Source organism: Apodemus sylvaticus, chromosome 15, assembly GCF_947179515.1.
Source record: "Apodemus sylvaticus chromosome 15, mApoSyl1.1, whole genome shotgun sequence".
NCBI classification, from domain to species: domain Eukaryota; kingdom Metazoa; phylum Chordata; class Mammalia; order Rodentia; family Muridae; genus Apodemus; species Apodemus sylvaticus.
The window spans coordinates 67,853,522-67,869,531 of NC_067486.1; the positions used below are offsets into that span (position 1 = coordinate 67,853,522).

Below are 16,010 nucleotides of genomic sequence, written 5' to 3' on the forward strand. Positions count from 1 at the left end.
GACAGCCAGGGCTACACAGAGAAAAACAAATCCAAAAAATCAAAACAACAACAAACAACAACAAAACAGCCCTGAGAGGGACAAACAAAGGAGGCAGTGTTCAGTGTCCCTCTCCATGGCGAGGAAGTAGTAGCCTAGCCTCGGGTGGAAAAAGGGATTCTGGGATGCCTGTGTATCCTCCTGAGCTGAGTGAGCCTGGGCTAGCCAACAAAACCTGTGCTAGCTCAGAGACTCAGAAATATTTTTGGGAACAGTCCTGGGAAGTCAGTCTAACCAATGAGAGGGGGCAGTGCAGGCTTCCCACAGAGAAGCCAGCTTCTCAGGGTGGCTTCACACCTCAGAGCTGAGAGTATCTGCGTGTGTGAGTGTGTGTGTGTGTGTGTGTGTGCATGTTTGTGTATCTCTGTGTGTGCGGGTGTGGGTGGGTATGGGTGTGTGTGTCTATGTGTCTGTGTGTCTGTGTGTAATCCCAGGCTGAGGCAGGAGGATCTTAAGTCTCTAAGTTTGATACTCCTGAGTCACTTAGTGACTTTGAAGACAACTTAAACTACATAGTAAAACTCTGTATACAAACCCCACCCCAAAATGAAGAAAAAAATCGCAGAGCTGGGGCTGTGGCTCAGTAATAAAACACGTGCTTTTCAAATGTGAAGCCCTGGTTATCGTCCCAGGGTTGAAATGAACAAGACTTCTCTGACTGGAGGGTATCTCCCAGGAGATGAAAGGGGTAAAATCAACCTGGAACTGTGAACAGACAATGAGAAACTCCGGGAGGAGAAGGAGACAATGTCTTACTACAGAGGTAACTCTTTGTTCTTGGATTACAGTAATCCCTGCTGTCCTCAGGGAATCCATTTCCAAGGCCCAGGTGGATGCCTGGAACTTTGAACAGTATCCAACCCTATTTAATATAATCATTTCCCCTATTCATACACACTACACTAAAGTTTAATTTATAAATTAGGCTTTAGAAGAGATCAACAACAATAATAAAATATAGCAGTAAGAATATCTTTTGATAAGTTATTTAAAACCTATTGAAATATTCATTTCTGGAATTTTCCATCTAATGTGTTTAGGCTTCAGTTGACTACAGGAAGATATTACCTTATAGTGTTGTTCTTTTTTGAAAGGAAATGGATTGTCTCCCTTTTCTTTGTGCTGGAGACCACATCTTAGGGTGGTCTCAAATTCACAGCCATCTTGAGGCCTCAACCTCCTTGGTGTAGAATTTTAGGACTAAGCCACCACGCCCAGTTCCTTCATTCCCTTCCTGAGAGTCATTCAGATTTTCAAGTGAGAGGAGTTCTGAATCGGCTCTCATTTACACAAGTCAAGTGACTCACCTGCAAACCTGTGTACTTTATTAATAGAGCTGCTTCCTGGGGGGGGGGGGGGACCTGTCTAAACTGTTGTAGACAAAGGAGTGGGCGGAGCTACAGAGTACCTTGCTGGGCATCCTTATCAGACATGGGAGGATTGTGTAGCTTCAATTTTACATAGTCTCTTCTGGAGTTTGGAAAAAGAATGCTTTATGGCCGATTTTACAATGCTTATGTAACGTTAATGTTAAACTATATAAAGATACTTCAGAAAGAAAAACTAAGACAAATAAATCTTGGTAATAACATCCACATAAATGTCCTAGACAAAATAGTAGCAAGCCAAACCCAACAACAGATTTTTAAAAGTATATTATGGACAAGCTGGATTTAGAGCAGAAAAGGAAAATGAATGCATGACCTCACGAAGATCAACAGATAATCCACGAGAAGCGGGGACTGTGACCCTCGAGGGACATGAATTATTGAAAACCTTCGAATTATTCGTGCCCTCCCTTTAAAGTCCTGAAGGCCAGCTCTGGTGGTGCACATCTGTAAAGCCAGTGCTTGGGAGGCTGAGACTGGAGGATTGCTTGAGTTTGATGCTAATTTGAATTATATGGAGAGACTTTGTCTCAAAAAAAAGTTCTGGGCTGCTGAGATGGAGCAGAGATTAAGAGTGCTTGCTACCAAGTTTAATGACCTGAGTTTGATCCCCAGGACCCATGTAGTGGGGAGAAGAAAACTGACTCTCACAAGTTTCCCTGTGACCTCAACAGGTACACCACGATATACGTGTGTGCCCCGCCCCTCTCCTGTGAAAACAGACAAGAAGGCAAGAAATGCTTCCTTTTCATTTTCTGACCTGGGTTTTAATGTTTGGGATATAAGTGGAAAACAAACCAAAACCAAAACAAAACAAAACAAAAAAAAACTTCTCACTCTGGTAAGCCTGCGTTGGGAAGGAAGGGCTTTGTGTTAATACAACAGACACGCACTGATTGCTTCCGTCTTTCATCGCTAGTTAAACAATACATCCTAAGCTGTGCCCTCCACCGACCGGTGAGCTCTTTAGGCAAATGACATGCAGATTATCTACTAATCTTAGGGGTGCCGTGTTCAAGTATTAAACGGTGGTAAGAGAAGCTAATGTTCGTAAGAAAGTGATCTTCAAATGATAGAATGAAGAGGAGGAGGAGGGAAGGCTCAGCAGTTAAAAGTGCTTCCTGCTTTCCTAGATGCAGGTTCAGGTCCCAGCACCCACACCAGGCAGCTCACAGCTGTCAGTAACTCCAGTTCCAGGGAGTCTGACACCCTCTGGCTTCCCCAGGAGCCTGTGTAAGTGTGATACACATAAAGTTAAACAGGCACACACACATACACATAATTAAAAATAAATGAAATCTTTTTTATAAAAAATAAGGTAAATCAGACTCCATGGGGGATCTTTTTAAAAAAATAGGGGTGGCTCAGGCCGCTGATCCCAGCACGTTGGAGGCTGAAACAAGGATTGACTCAAGTTTGAGGCTAACCTGGGCTACTAGAGATAGTTTAAGATGGGCTACTGAGTGAGAGCTAATCTATGACTAAAGAAGTGTCCTTGGACTGACATTGAGAGTCTAGTTTTCTGTGTGTAATTGGAATCTGATTTTTGGTTCAGGGTGATTCTGGTCCCTACAGCCCATGGACCACACTTTAAGAAACATTATAAAGCAAGATGATGGGCGTGGAGATATATTATGAGACTATATCTTACATTCTAAGAGACTGGAATTTTTGCTGGACATCAAAGCCAGAAGTAATAATGCACCTCACTTGAGAATTAAGACTTCTATCCCGCCCTGTGCTCAACCAACCTTTAAGGGTAACACCCACAAAGTAACACCCAATTGCCTTGGATTTCCCACAAAATCAACTTTAACAACCTAAGCCAATGCTCAGCTGTAATTTGTTTTTTGTTTTTTGAGACAGGCTTTCTCTGTGTAGCCTTGACTGTTCTGGAACTTGTTTTGTAGACCAGGCTAGCCTCGAACTCAGAGAGATCTGCATAGCTTCTGCTGTGCAGCAAACCCCTAAGACAAACCTTCCATCCCCCTCCTGATGTTAACTGTTAATTACTGTTCCCAGGTGTCCAGGCTGAAGCCCTCTGAGTCACCTTCCATTTTTTTTCCTCTCCCTTGTCCCCAGTGTTGTAGACTGGTGCCAACCATCATTCCCCCACATGACTCATGTCCCCTCGCGTACTTTGCTGTGTCATGCGAACTCCTTCCTTACTCTCCCTACGTCTGGTTTCCTGTTGTCCGCTATGCTTTGGCTATGGCGTCAGCTTGTCCCTCAACGTCTCATCTTTTGAAGCCTTGCTTCTCAGTGTGATGGTGAGATCCTTACCAGGAAGATTTGCCGGGAGCTCTTAGGTCACCAGGAAGCACGCCCTGGGAAGGGATCATGGGACTCCTGCCTCTCTTCTGGCTTCCTGTTTTGGTGGAACAGTCTCATCGGTGCACTGACTGTTCTTCCATGGGGTCCTCCACTGTAGCCTACGTGTGCATTCCAAACTGGGAGCTAAATAAACCGTGTTCTTTATCAGTTAGCCTGCCTCTGAGATTTTTGATCTAGTAATGAAAGGTTGACTAATACATACCCAGTCAATGCCTCCCTCATACTGCTGTTGGGTTGATGTTAGCTACAAGGACCAGGATTGCCTGCCTTGGAAGGAAATTGCTCCAACGCTAAGAGCACAGGTCTAGCTGCCATATAAGACCCTTACCAAAGCAGTTCTCAGAGGTTGGCCGCTTGCAGATGGTTGACCTTCTTTTGGTTGTAGCTGAGTGTCTGAAAATAGTCAGTATATCTGTATGCATGACAGGATGGCTTCTATAAGATGCCCATCCTCGAGGCGCTCCTTGACTCCTGGTAGATAAATGGAAGGCGCATCTCCATATTGAGTCCTTGAGCATCAACTTGTTTTTGTGACTAACTAGCTCTCACACTGAACTGCTTCGTCTGCCACTGATAGGTAGTACGTATAAACTCCCTGAATAATAAAAATACGAATGCCTGGTATTTTCATCATGCCTTTCCCCTTATGTCACCGATAGTGGCCCATGCTGCACAGTGAGAATTCTAGGCTAAGTATCATGCCCAACATCTCCTAAGCAGAGGTTAAGGGTCACCAAGGCAAGGGACAAGGCTCCGAGGATGTGAGCTCCTGCTCAGTTCCAGGACTGCCACCTGGCATCTGGAGTGCCAGGAGGGGGTGAGCGATGGCGGTTGAGCTGGCCCGGGTTGATGCCAGCTGATACCGTGCTGATGGGAAGCTGAGCCTGAGGACAAGCCAAGCACACATTTTTAGGGGCAGAGAACGTGGCACTGGGACATTTCTGACTATTTTCTGGCTCTTGTTTCTATGGGGATCAGTGTGAGTAGTGAGTTGTTGCACTCATGCAGTGGCAAAACCACTGTCTGATGGTCCACGTGGGACAGTCTAAAACATAAAAGCTCCCAAGTTCTAAGAGAGGAGAAGCATCACCCAGGGATGGTAAAGCCATTGGCTCTGGTTCCTAGCCTCACGGCTGTGTCCTGGAGACCTCAGCGCACGCTCTGACCACTCCAGCCTCAACAAAGCCACACCTCCCAGCTGTGCGGTGCCCCCTCCAGGGATGGCGAGGTTGAAAGTGAAAATGGACATCACTCTTCTTGGTGGCCCTCTGGTGACTCCACAGTCATGAGCAGGTGATGGGTGTGCTGTTGATTCAGGAGGAGTGGTGGCAACAGGGGTGAAGAGGACAGAAGAATACATTTCACTAGGGTGGAGCGTCACATCCCAGAGAGAAAACGTGCTTTGCCTTGCACGCTCTGTGGGCTGAGGCTGTGTCTCAGCACCTGCTCTGTTTGTTTTGGGTTTTTCTCCTGGAACTAGAGGTGAAAGAGTCATAAAGAAAATTTCCCACAATTCCTCTCACTTCCTCACTGTTCTCTCTTGGCTGGTGATCTCTTTGCAGGGTTGCCTGGGAGAGAGTAGAGTCCAAGCTATAGAACCCAACTGTAGCGTTTTGTTTTGTTTTTTTAGCAGTAAATGCATCGGAAAGTGTGAAGAAGTTGAGGGAGGGAGGGCCAAGCCTTCCACCATCTATGGGCAGTCAAGGACTACATCTGTGTGCATATCAGCCTAGAATCAACTGTCGGGCATTACATGCACCACTGTGTGTCTCTCTTTTATTCTAGAATTCAAGACAAGGAAAGAGACAAACTTGAAATACTCAAACTACTCGGAGAGTCTGGCAGACCACCTGGAGCGGGGCTGGGCTGAGGAGAATGACATCATGGACATCTTTCCCATGCACTCCCCAGGCCCTAGCCTTTTAGTTCCGTCAGTGAGGTTGGTGGGAGAGTGAAATGGCACCTGTAACTCCTGCAATTGTCATGGTAACCCTAGGACTAGGAAAAGGCCCAGATGATAGTTATGGGGCCCGAGAAGTGTGCCCTTCCCTTAGCATATTTGCTGTTAGTAGCAATCTTAGGCCGGGTGGGTATGCCCAGCTCAGACAGGAGCTAAGTCAGGCAAGCTGTAAAACCAAGAGGGCGGAGCCTGGAGGTCAAACTTCTGAAAGTAGGCACTGGACTGGCTTGTGGAGGTTGTGTGTGTGTGTGTGTGTGGGGGGGGGGGTCTTGGTGCTTCAAAGATGGTCCTGGCATCGTGTCTGGATGTATCGTTTTCCACATACTGGGAGAAGTGAGGTAAGAGGACCCTACCCAAGGCACAACACCCCAGGTGAAGAAGCTCCGGGCTGACTGGCCTTGTTTGATGGCTCTATCGGATGTAGTTAGAAAGAAGGGTTGAATCTCTTGTTTTAGAGTCTGCTGTGAGGCATGGATTCTGGAAGGTCTTCCTTGATGATGCAGATCTACTGTTTTAAGGTCGGTACAGAGAATGTGGCTTCACCCACTAATGAGGGGAAACGAAAGCCCTCGAGGAAGCCGGGATAACGATGCTGACCTTTGATTTGGCCGGTTCCCTTGAACTCGGTTCGGGTGCTGTTTGACTTGGGACGGAGGGAAGGGAGAAACAAGGTGGCTTTGCTTGTGGCTCCTGCCAGGCACGGAGCTTCTGGCATCCCCTAACAAGGTCCTTTCTGAGCAAGATGTGGGCAGGAAACGGCAGAAGCCAATGGGTCCACGACGCGATTATGAGCTGGCACCTAGAGGCACGCTGACCAACATCTACCGTGTGACTCCGGCAAATTATTTGATTCCCCTGAGGCTTGGGGTACTTACCTATGAAACTGGGTCAATGACAGAGTTTGTAACACCAGAGAGGTAAAGTTCGTGAAGTAGTTAGCCTCTACCCAAGCTCACCAAACGACGTCTGCTGCCGCCTCATTTCTGTGTCTCTGCAGGCTTGCTAGAATGTTGGTTGCTATCATTCACTCTTTCTGGGTCTCAGTGCCACCGCCAAGCCAGCATCTTCTGCCTGGAGCCTCCCTGGTTCTTGGCTGACTTCTTATCCCATTGCTACCCTGCCCTGTTCACTTTCAGTCACAGTACCCAGGACAATCATCTCACAGAGCTTTCTCAAGCCTACATGTGTCGCCCCTTTCCTGAAATCCCCTCCCTGCCTGCCCATGTTAGTTACTTAAAATCCAGAATCCATTCCACAGCTGTCGGCCCTGCAGGACAGGGCTCCTGCCACCTCTCTAAGCCCCCAGTGGGCCAGTCTCTTTGAGAATGTCCCACATGCTCTTTCCCTGTTGACTCATGCCTGGCACATGCTCCGTGTGTTTTCTCAATGATCAGGGCTCAGCTCATACATACAGCAGTTACTCAGAGAGACCATGCCAGATTCAGTCTACACAAAGCCCTCCCAACACCTCCTTTACCTTCATCCCTCCCTGGGGAACGTTTCTGTAATGATTTAACACCTGCCTGCAGTTGGCAAGATCTTAGCTCCAGGAAGCTGGGCCGGGGCTGTTTTAGTCTTCACTGTGTGCACAAGGGCCACCTGAGAACAATGTCAGGTGCATGGGGGCATACGTCAGGTCACCCTTTAAATTAACACATAAATGAACGATGGTTCTCTCCTGCCAGCATTTCTGTGGCTGGGGAAACCTGGATTCTTGTCCCAGCTGTCTTACTTTCTGGGCCATGTGACCTGAAACAGATCACCTAAGTTAGAGAGCTCTGGGAGGCAAGTACATGACTTCTCCATCTTGGTGTCTGAAGTCACTGACCTGAGCAGGCTTTCAGGAAGTGAACTGCTTCAAAGTCTGCATTGCCCTCATCTCCTGAATTCACCACAAGGCACTGTTTGTGGAGTCCAAAGGTCAGAGTCAATGCCTGTGTGTCCTCCAACATACACACACACAGAGGACAGAGATGCCTACCACACAGACCAGGGTCTGTTGTGAGTGAGCACAGCCACCATTGCTGACACTTGTGTCAGACCCAGTCTAAGGGGAAGAGGCCCCACAGACTGCTTTGTGTGTCTTTATGAGCTATTCAACCCACCAAGTAACCAGAAAACAGACACAGTAGCAAAGACCATTTCTTTGAGCATGGGAAAGGTCAACTGCTTCTCAGCCTCTCCTGGCAACAAAGACACAAGCCACTCATTTGTCAAGCAGTGCCCGGGCCATGCTATCTCAGAGGTCTGGGCACTGAGAAGCCTGCCCAGGAGAAAGAACCCCCAGGAAATGGCAGTCAGAGTTTGGCCTGTGGCTGGGGTGGGCCTTTGGGTCAGTTCAGGCAATGAACCACATTTGAGATAGAGCCGGGCAGTGCTTGCAAGTGCACAGGAAGGCTAGTCCCTGAGGTGTATAGACCTGCCACCTGAGCCAACAGAGGTGGCCACTTTATTTCCTGGCTCCATTGCACTCGCTGCCTGCTAACCTCACTGCCTGCTAACCCCGCCCCTGTCAGAAGGACCCCTTTCAAACACCTTTGCATGACTCTTCTTGATGCTACCTCAGTTTATCCTCATGATACTGCTGCATTATAGCCCCTTCCTCTAGACTCGTTTGCCTTCTAGCAGGCTGAGACTGCACAGCCACAGAGCTTTGCCTCTGATCCCCGCCTGCTGAGCTCATGCCTGTTGTTGAGTCCTCAGCCTGCATCTCCTAGCTTTCCTTGGCAGCATCTCCTGTACAAATATCCTCTTCTTCTGGAATTCCCTGAGCAGGGGTGGGGGACCTTGGGGCAGGAGGGGACAGATAGGCCTCTGAAGTTTGGGTGGCCTTGGCTGCAGGCTGGGGAGACCATTTTTAGCTCAATGAAAAACTTGGAAGCTCTCTGAAAGAAAGCCAATGATGCCCTTGATTCCTGTGTATCCTGTGGCTGTGGGTCCGATCCACCCTGCAGCAGCAATGACCTCCCAGTTTCCCAGGGGCCACTCAAAGCAGCCGTATCACCTCTGTGACTAGGTCGCTGACAGTCCTAACGGGAAGCATAGCTACCAGGCTTCTTCCTGAGTCATTCCCGTCAGAGTTGTGCTCCCTGTCTGGTCCGCCTTTGTCCTCACCTTTCCAGAACTTTCACTCTGGAGAGCCCAGGCTTTACCAGGAAGGACCTCTTCTGCGGAAGCTCTGAGCTTTCTATCTGACCTGGGGCCAATGACTTTAGTACCTTATTCAGAGGTGCCGTAAGCCCAAAGGAAGGTCTTCCTTGGAGGGACTCCAGCCAGCCTGAACACGGCGCACGTGACTCTGGCAGGCCTAGCCCTTCTCCTTCACCCCCTCTGCCTTGCCAGAAACCTGTAGATTATATTCCTAAGGCTAGCCCCCAACGTCCATTCATTCCCTTATCTGGCCACTTCCTCCTCCTGAGGCTGACTATACCAAGGTCCAGCTATCAAAGTTTTGAAGTCCAACAATCAAAGCCCACTTTAGGCTACCCTGATTGAAATGTCCAATCAAAATTACACACCTCATCCTAACATGGGCTTTCCCCTTTTACCTTTATGAACCGTCATTTGCCTATGGGCCACGTCTGTCTCCTCTCTGTGCAGAGACACTCTTTTGCTCACCCCCACCTCAGAACAAATGTCCCTTCCCCCCTCCACTGTCCCCTTCCCCTCTTCCTCCATCCAATATCTCCAGGTCTTTATCTCTTACTCCCTGACCTTTGTCCTCCGTGGCAAATAAATCTTTGTGCTGAGAACTTGGTCTTGGGATGTCTTGTGCAAACATGGTTCCTTTGCTGCCAACAAATGTGAATGGACAGCTTAGACCCAGACATATGTGGGGTCTTAGTAGACCCCTCAAGGAGACAGAAGGAACAGACCCTCAGTAGCTGCCTTGAGCAGCTTAGTGGTGGGATTTTCCCATGAAGCCCCTCAGGATGTTCCACCTCTGACCCTCCTAGCTCTGTTCCTGTTACCACAGGACCCAGCTCCAGGACACGCCACACTTCTGTGAGTCATCTATCTGCACCACCCTCCTTTCACATATATAGATATAGATTAATAGATAGATAGAGAAATAGATAAATAGATATAGATATAGATGATATAGATATAGATAGATATAGAGATAGAGATAGATAGATAACTTATAGATATATATTAGAAAACATATATATATATATAAACTTGTAGATATATATATGAAAACTTATAGATATATATTAGAAAACTTCTCACACAGTAGCTCAAGCTGGCCCAGACCTAACTACATAGCCCAGGTTATCCTCAAATTCACAGTAATGCTCTTGTCTCCTGAATGCTAGATAACAGACTTGAACCACCAGGTTTAGGGGTTTTTTTTTAATGCTTATTTTTATGTGTATGGGTATTTTGCCTATTTGTTTGGCTGTGTACTACCTGTGTGTATGGTGAAGGTGTCAGGTCCCCTAGGGCTGAGGTTACAGACAATTGTGAGCTCTGTGTGGATACTGGGAATTGAACACAGGTCCTTTGGAAAAGCAGCCACTGCTCTTAACCACTGAACCATCTCTCCAGCCTTTTGGACCTGCTTCGGAGCTGGCCTTAAGTGCTTGCAGATTGTTTCTGCTGCTGTTTTGTTCCGTTTTCACAGCTCTGAGGGTTGAACCAGGGCTTCAGGCTCATTAGACAAGCAATCTATCCCTAAGCTATATCCTGAGTGTAGAACTGACATTTTGCTGTATTTTATGTGTTGAGACTGGGTATCACATAGCCAGGCTGGCCTCAAACTGAATATAACCTTGAACCACCCACCCACCCACCCACCTACCTCTAAGAATTGAGTTTGAATCACAGAATGCAAACATTTAAGAACTGGGCAGAAAGTATAGTTCAACGGTACGAAGTCCGTGGTTAACACAAGCAAGACCCTGGGTTTGATCCCCAGCTCTCAGGGAAAGCTCCCCATAGCTTGTTGAGATTCGAGAGGGACCATGACTCCGACTCTGGTCTGGGTTCCCAATCCTCAGCCTTCCCAGAATACTCAGTTACCCATACGCACAGAATGAAACCCCAATTTGCAGTCTGCCTGGCAGTTGGGGGAAGTGGCAAGAAGAAGTCTTGGGGACCCGGAGAACATCCCCAACAGTGCCCACCACTGTGAACCCTGGGCACAGTTAAAGCCAAGGCCACCATCACAGTTTTGAAATGGCAGAAGGTTGGGCTTTGGACACAGCGCACTGGCTGCTCTCAGCATCTCAGCTGCCTCTGCCCACACCCAGCTTCCGTTCCCACCATCCTCCAAACCCGGCGCCTCCTTCCTTTCTTCTACACTTTTCTCCTTTATGGCCGAATTCCTTAGCTCTTTATTTCCCACTTGTCCTGTGCTCTGCTGTGACATCTCTGTAAGAGTTCTTTTTCTTCCCCTATATCAGCAGCTTTTCTGATCTCCCCTCAGTCTCCTCAGCTCTCTCACCTCCCGGCTATGGTCCTGCCTCTTTCACTTTCTATACAAATGAAGTTCTGGTCCCCTCCACCCTGGGTCCCCAAGTCAGGTCACCTCCTGCCCCCAAGACATCTCTGTGTCTCTCTGCTCTACCCCTTCTTTGTAACTGTCATTCTAGGGTTTGCCCCATTAATCTCTTACCTTCCACCTTGTCCCATATCCACCCTCCCTCACTCCCTCCCTCCCTCTCTCTCTCTCTTCTTTCCTCTCTTCCTCTCTGAAGCCGGCCTCTCTGCCCCAGACCTCTTTCCCATAAGCTTTGCTTACCAGGTAGCAAGAGGAGGCAAGAATACAGACAGCTCAGGCAGAGCCAGGGAACTCTCCAGTGAGGCCCTCTCATGGCTCCAGAGAGTTTCTTAGGCTCTCTCCGGAATCGCCACAGCACAGAGGTGGCAGCAGGAGGAGCAGAGGCTGGCCTGTCCCCACTGGCTGCTGGCCCCAAACAGGTGTATTTCCCTGAAGGGGCCAGAATGTGTACCAGGGGGAGGAGGACAACAGAAGGCGTGGCCTCATGCCAATCATCCTTGCCCAGTCTTTTCTTTCCTCAATCCCCACCCCTTCCCCCGACCAGGAAAAAAATTAATACCTGTACACCCATGGCTCTGCTCCTTGTCAGCCTGAGCCAAGTGGGAGGAGGGTAAGAGAGGGATGTGGGGAAAGAGAAACAAGACTGGCGGGAAAAGAGAGGGCACCTTCCTGCCTGCGGTCCCTGAGACCTTTCCTCCCTCTCCTGGGTCTGCAATGGCTACTGGAGAAGGCACCCGGTTACTTCAGAGGGAAGGGCAGAGATAAGAGGGAAGAGACAGCACAGAGATAAAGAACTTGAGGCTAGACTGGCAGGAGACAAAGTGAGATGTATAGCTACTCTGATGAACATGGGGGTGCGGGCAACGATAAGCAGTAAGGGTGGGATAGAAATACCCTAGACGCCATCTTTTGGAAGGGGTGATGAGGTTAGACCATCAGCTCAGTGTCAGTATGTGAAACATGGTGGGTGTCTTCTGTCCAGGACAGGAAGTATCTGAGGCCACTGGGGGAAACAGCTTGAAAGATTTGCCAAGGTTAGTAGGGTTAACATAGAAACTAGGTAGACCGCATATCCATGACCCGGATGTGAGGGGCGGTGCCCCTAGAGAATTGGAGGATTGGATCATCCCGTTTTGGAACTCAGCATTTTAGACAGTCTCTCAGAACTCAGACTGAAGCAAGAAAGGACATGAGCCCCAAGCAAAGGCAGAATTCCAAAGTTGGTGGAGGGCTTTCGGGAAAGCTGTGCGATGGAAAACGGGAGCTTTCTCCTCACCCGGGGCCACTGCCTGAGTCTCTGCTCCTAACCCCTCAAGGTGCCATTCTCTACGAGTGGGGGTCTGTGGAGTGGCTGGTCTCAGAGCAAAGACAGAGCCCGAGATAAGAATCAGCATTTTGGCGTTCTCAGGCAGAGCCAGCCCTGCCAAGGCCACATAGCGGCAGGCAGTTCCATTTCAGAGACCGCCACCGAAGACCACGGCAGGCCTAACACCCGCTGACTGTGTGAGTAAGACATCCCATGAGGTCCAAACTGCGCTTTGACTTTATCACATAGATACTATGTGTATGTACTACAGAGACACGTATGACATTCCAGGCACCCCCCCCCCCACCTGAGTATGAACAAAGTTACTCCATTGTTTTTAGGAGCAGGAAAGCCATGTGGTAGAGAGGGATGCAAGGCACCTTGACAGGACAACAGGAAGCTGTCACTGAAAACAGTCTGTGGAGGCTGGAGAGATGGCTCAGCGGTTAAGAGCACTGACTGCTCTTCCGAAGGTCCTGAGTTCGATTCCCAGCATCCCCATGGTGGCTCACAACCATCCATAAGGAAATCTGACTCCCTCTTCTGGAGTGTCTGAAGAGCTACAGTGTACTTATATGTAATAAATAAATAAACCTTCAAAAAAAGACAAAGTTTGTATATGCACCCTTGACCTTAGGAGTCATTCTTTTATGACAGCTCTTTTTTTCTTTTCAGATTTGTTATTTTATAATTTATGTGCATATGTAATATGTATAAGTGCATATGTGTTTGAGTTTACACATACCACAGAGCCTGCGGAAGCCAGAAGAGGACATCAGAGGCCCTGGAACTGGAATTACAGGCAGTTGTGAGCTGCCGTGTGGGTGCTGGGAACTGAGCCCAGGTCCTCTCAAGAGCAGCAAGTGCCCTTTGCCTCTGCACCATTTCTCCAGCCATTTCTTCCTCACAGTTTCTACTTATTAAACTTGTCACCTGGGTTTTTGTTTATTTCCTTTCAATTTGATGAAACAGTGTCTTGCTATATAGGCTAGGCTGGGCTGGAAGTCTTTATTTTCTTTTTTTATTTATTTTTTATTTTATTTTTTTCAAGACAGGGTGGTGTGTGTGTGTGTGTGTGTGTGTGTGTGTGTGTGTGTGTGCGTGTGTATAGCCCTGACTGTTCTGAAACTCACTCTGTAGACCAGACTGACCTCGAACTCAGAAATCTGCCTGCCTTTGCCTCCCAAGTGCTGGGATTAAAGGCCACCAGCAAACTTGGGCTAGAAATCTTGATCCTCCTGCCTCAGCCTCTACAGTGTTGGGATTTCAGGAATGTGCTACCACACCTGGCTCACCATTGGTGGTGGCTATGGTGGTGGTGTTTATGGTAATGGTGATGGTGGTGGTAGTGTTGGTAGTGGTGATGATGGTACTGCTGCTGTTGATGGTGGTGGTGGTGGTGATGGTGGTGGTGATGCTGGTGATGGGGGTGATGGTGTTCATTTGTTTGTTTTGTTGTTTTGGTGACACGCTCTAGATTACACCTTCTCATCCACAAAGGTCACATTGAAGTAACAGCTAGTGTCAACCTAATACAGAGACTCTTCCATTTTTCAATGTGTGGAAGACTGGAGAGTTTCAGGGCGTTCCCAGAGGCTGACCAGGACACCAGGGCTTTAGCCATAGCTTTGTTACCCAAGGTAAGTCACAGTCTCTTTGAGCCTTGTTTTTCTCATCTGAAACATGCAAATAATAACACTTACCAGAGAAGCTGTAAGATTGAAGTGAGCTTATGGATGAGAGAGTATCTTACAAATGTGAGGGTAACCGCAGAAGGCATCTGGCTTGTCGCTTCATCCTGACATCACCCTGAAGAAAGAAATGAATGTAGCAAACAGAAGAAAGAGTCTGAAGCGGAGACCCAAGCTTATCTGCCCATAAACGTCTCTCCTGACTCCATTAGGTTTTTCAGTACTGGGACTAGGGATCAGAACCTTGTGAGAGGAGGTCTATGACATTCCCCCGTCCCCTCCCTGTCTCTCTCAGGTTTCCGTGACTTTCCCTTTGAGGCTGGCTCCATGGCTTGCTCATTTTCCAGTGTTAAGTGTCTGTAGTGATGCCTCTTTCTCTGCCCAGGGGAGTCTTGAGGATTTTGTTCATTTCTTCTGCCCTCCCAATGCATCCTACAGGTAGGTTAGGGGAAGAAACCATTGCCCTCTCCTAGAGGTACCCTGTCAAGACCTCCCATGGCTCTAGGCTGCTGGGTTTGCTTCAGGCAGGAATCTGATGGAGGGTAGAGCAGGAAGAACTCTGTAGAAGTTTGGATAGTGAAGTGATACTAAAAGGTTTTCCAATGGTAGCGAGGCTGGCTGAAACAGACAGTCAGGGTTCACCCTATGTATGTGTACATGCACATGGACATGTATGGGACATGTATGGGCACATACGTAAGACAACAGCATGGGTGCCATTCCTCAGTCTCTTTTTTCTCTTTTTTTGGTGGTGGTGGAGTTTTTCCCAAGGAGACAGAGTCAAGTTCTCTCATTCACCTAGACAAATAGCTCAAGTTGGCTGGGGGCTCTCTCCCCACAACTAGTTGGCAAGTCAACTCATGGTCAGCCATGAGGAAGAGATCTACCTAGCCCCATCTCCAAAGTGCTGGGTTACAAGCGCACACTATCACACCTGGCATATTTAATGTGGATTCTGGACCTTGAACCCAGGTCCTTGTGCCTTGCAAACCTGGTACTTTACCACCGAGCTATCCTCCCCCACCCCACCCTCTACTCCCACCATTCTAAGGACATTTCTAATTTCTAGCCTCTAGTTTCTCAGGGAGCCCTACCGTACCTAACTCACCAACACAAACCTTACACCTCACTAGAACGTGGAGAACTAATGAATCTACTCTAGACTAAATAAAAGCATCAGAGTATGTGGGCAGGAAGTGGAGCGGTCATTCAAACTAATTACGTCTAGAGTGAAAAGATTTACAGCTAAAATGCTGGCCCCAGAGTGTGTCCCCCAACTCGGGGCAGGGCCTGTTACTTCCTTGTCTCACTCAGGGAAGACTGAGGTTACAAGAGGTCAGTGTGTACCCCCTCCCCCATTCATTATCGTGTCATAGTCAGGCTGAGTGACCAAGTGAGACAGAGCTGACTTCCTTCATGGTTCTTGTCCTGAGTCACACAGAAAGGTGGAGTCAGAGCCAGGTCTTCCTGGGCCCAAAGTGAAAGAAGGGAATTAAACTGAGAGTCCTCGGCGTAAGCTTGGCTCCGGGTTACTTCCCCATGGCTGACGGTGAGTTGACTTGCCGACTAGCTGCAGGGAGAGAGCCGCCATCATGCCCTTTCTTCAGGTGGTCAACAACCAAACAAAGTAAAGACTATTTCACCCTGCGATTTCCTCAGATGCGCAGCTTGTACCGCAGAGTTCCCACAGGGCTGTGACCCTGTCAGTTCTGCTCTGCCCTCCTGTTGGATCCTTAATATTGGGCTGGCCCTGTCACCCCAACTCCATCTCCATTCCCAACAGGAC

General features: G+C 48.3%; 1 protein-coding gene across 1 annotated transcript in view; it reads right to left on the minus strand.

Moving 5' to 3' along the window:
* Muc4 (mucin 4, cell surface associated) overlaps window positions 1-11,540 on the minus strand; it is a 46,492-nt gene extending 34,952 nt beyond the window's left edge. The window contains exon 1 of the mRNA XM_052158144.1: window positions 11,468-11,540. Coding sequence (XP_052014104.1) covers window positions 11,468-11,540 — 73 coding nt within the window. The remainder of the gene's footprint in view (window positions 1-11,467) is intronic.
* Window positions 11,541-16,010: the final 4,470 nt, after the last annotated feature.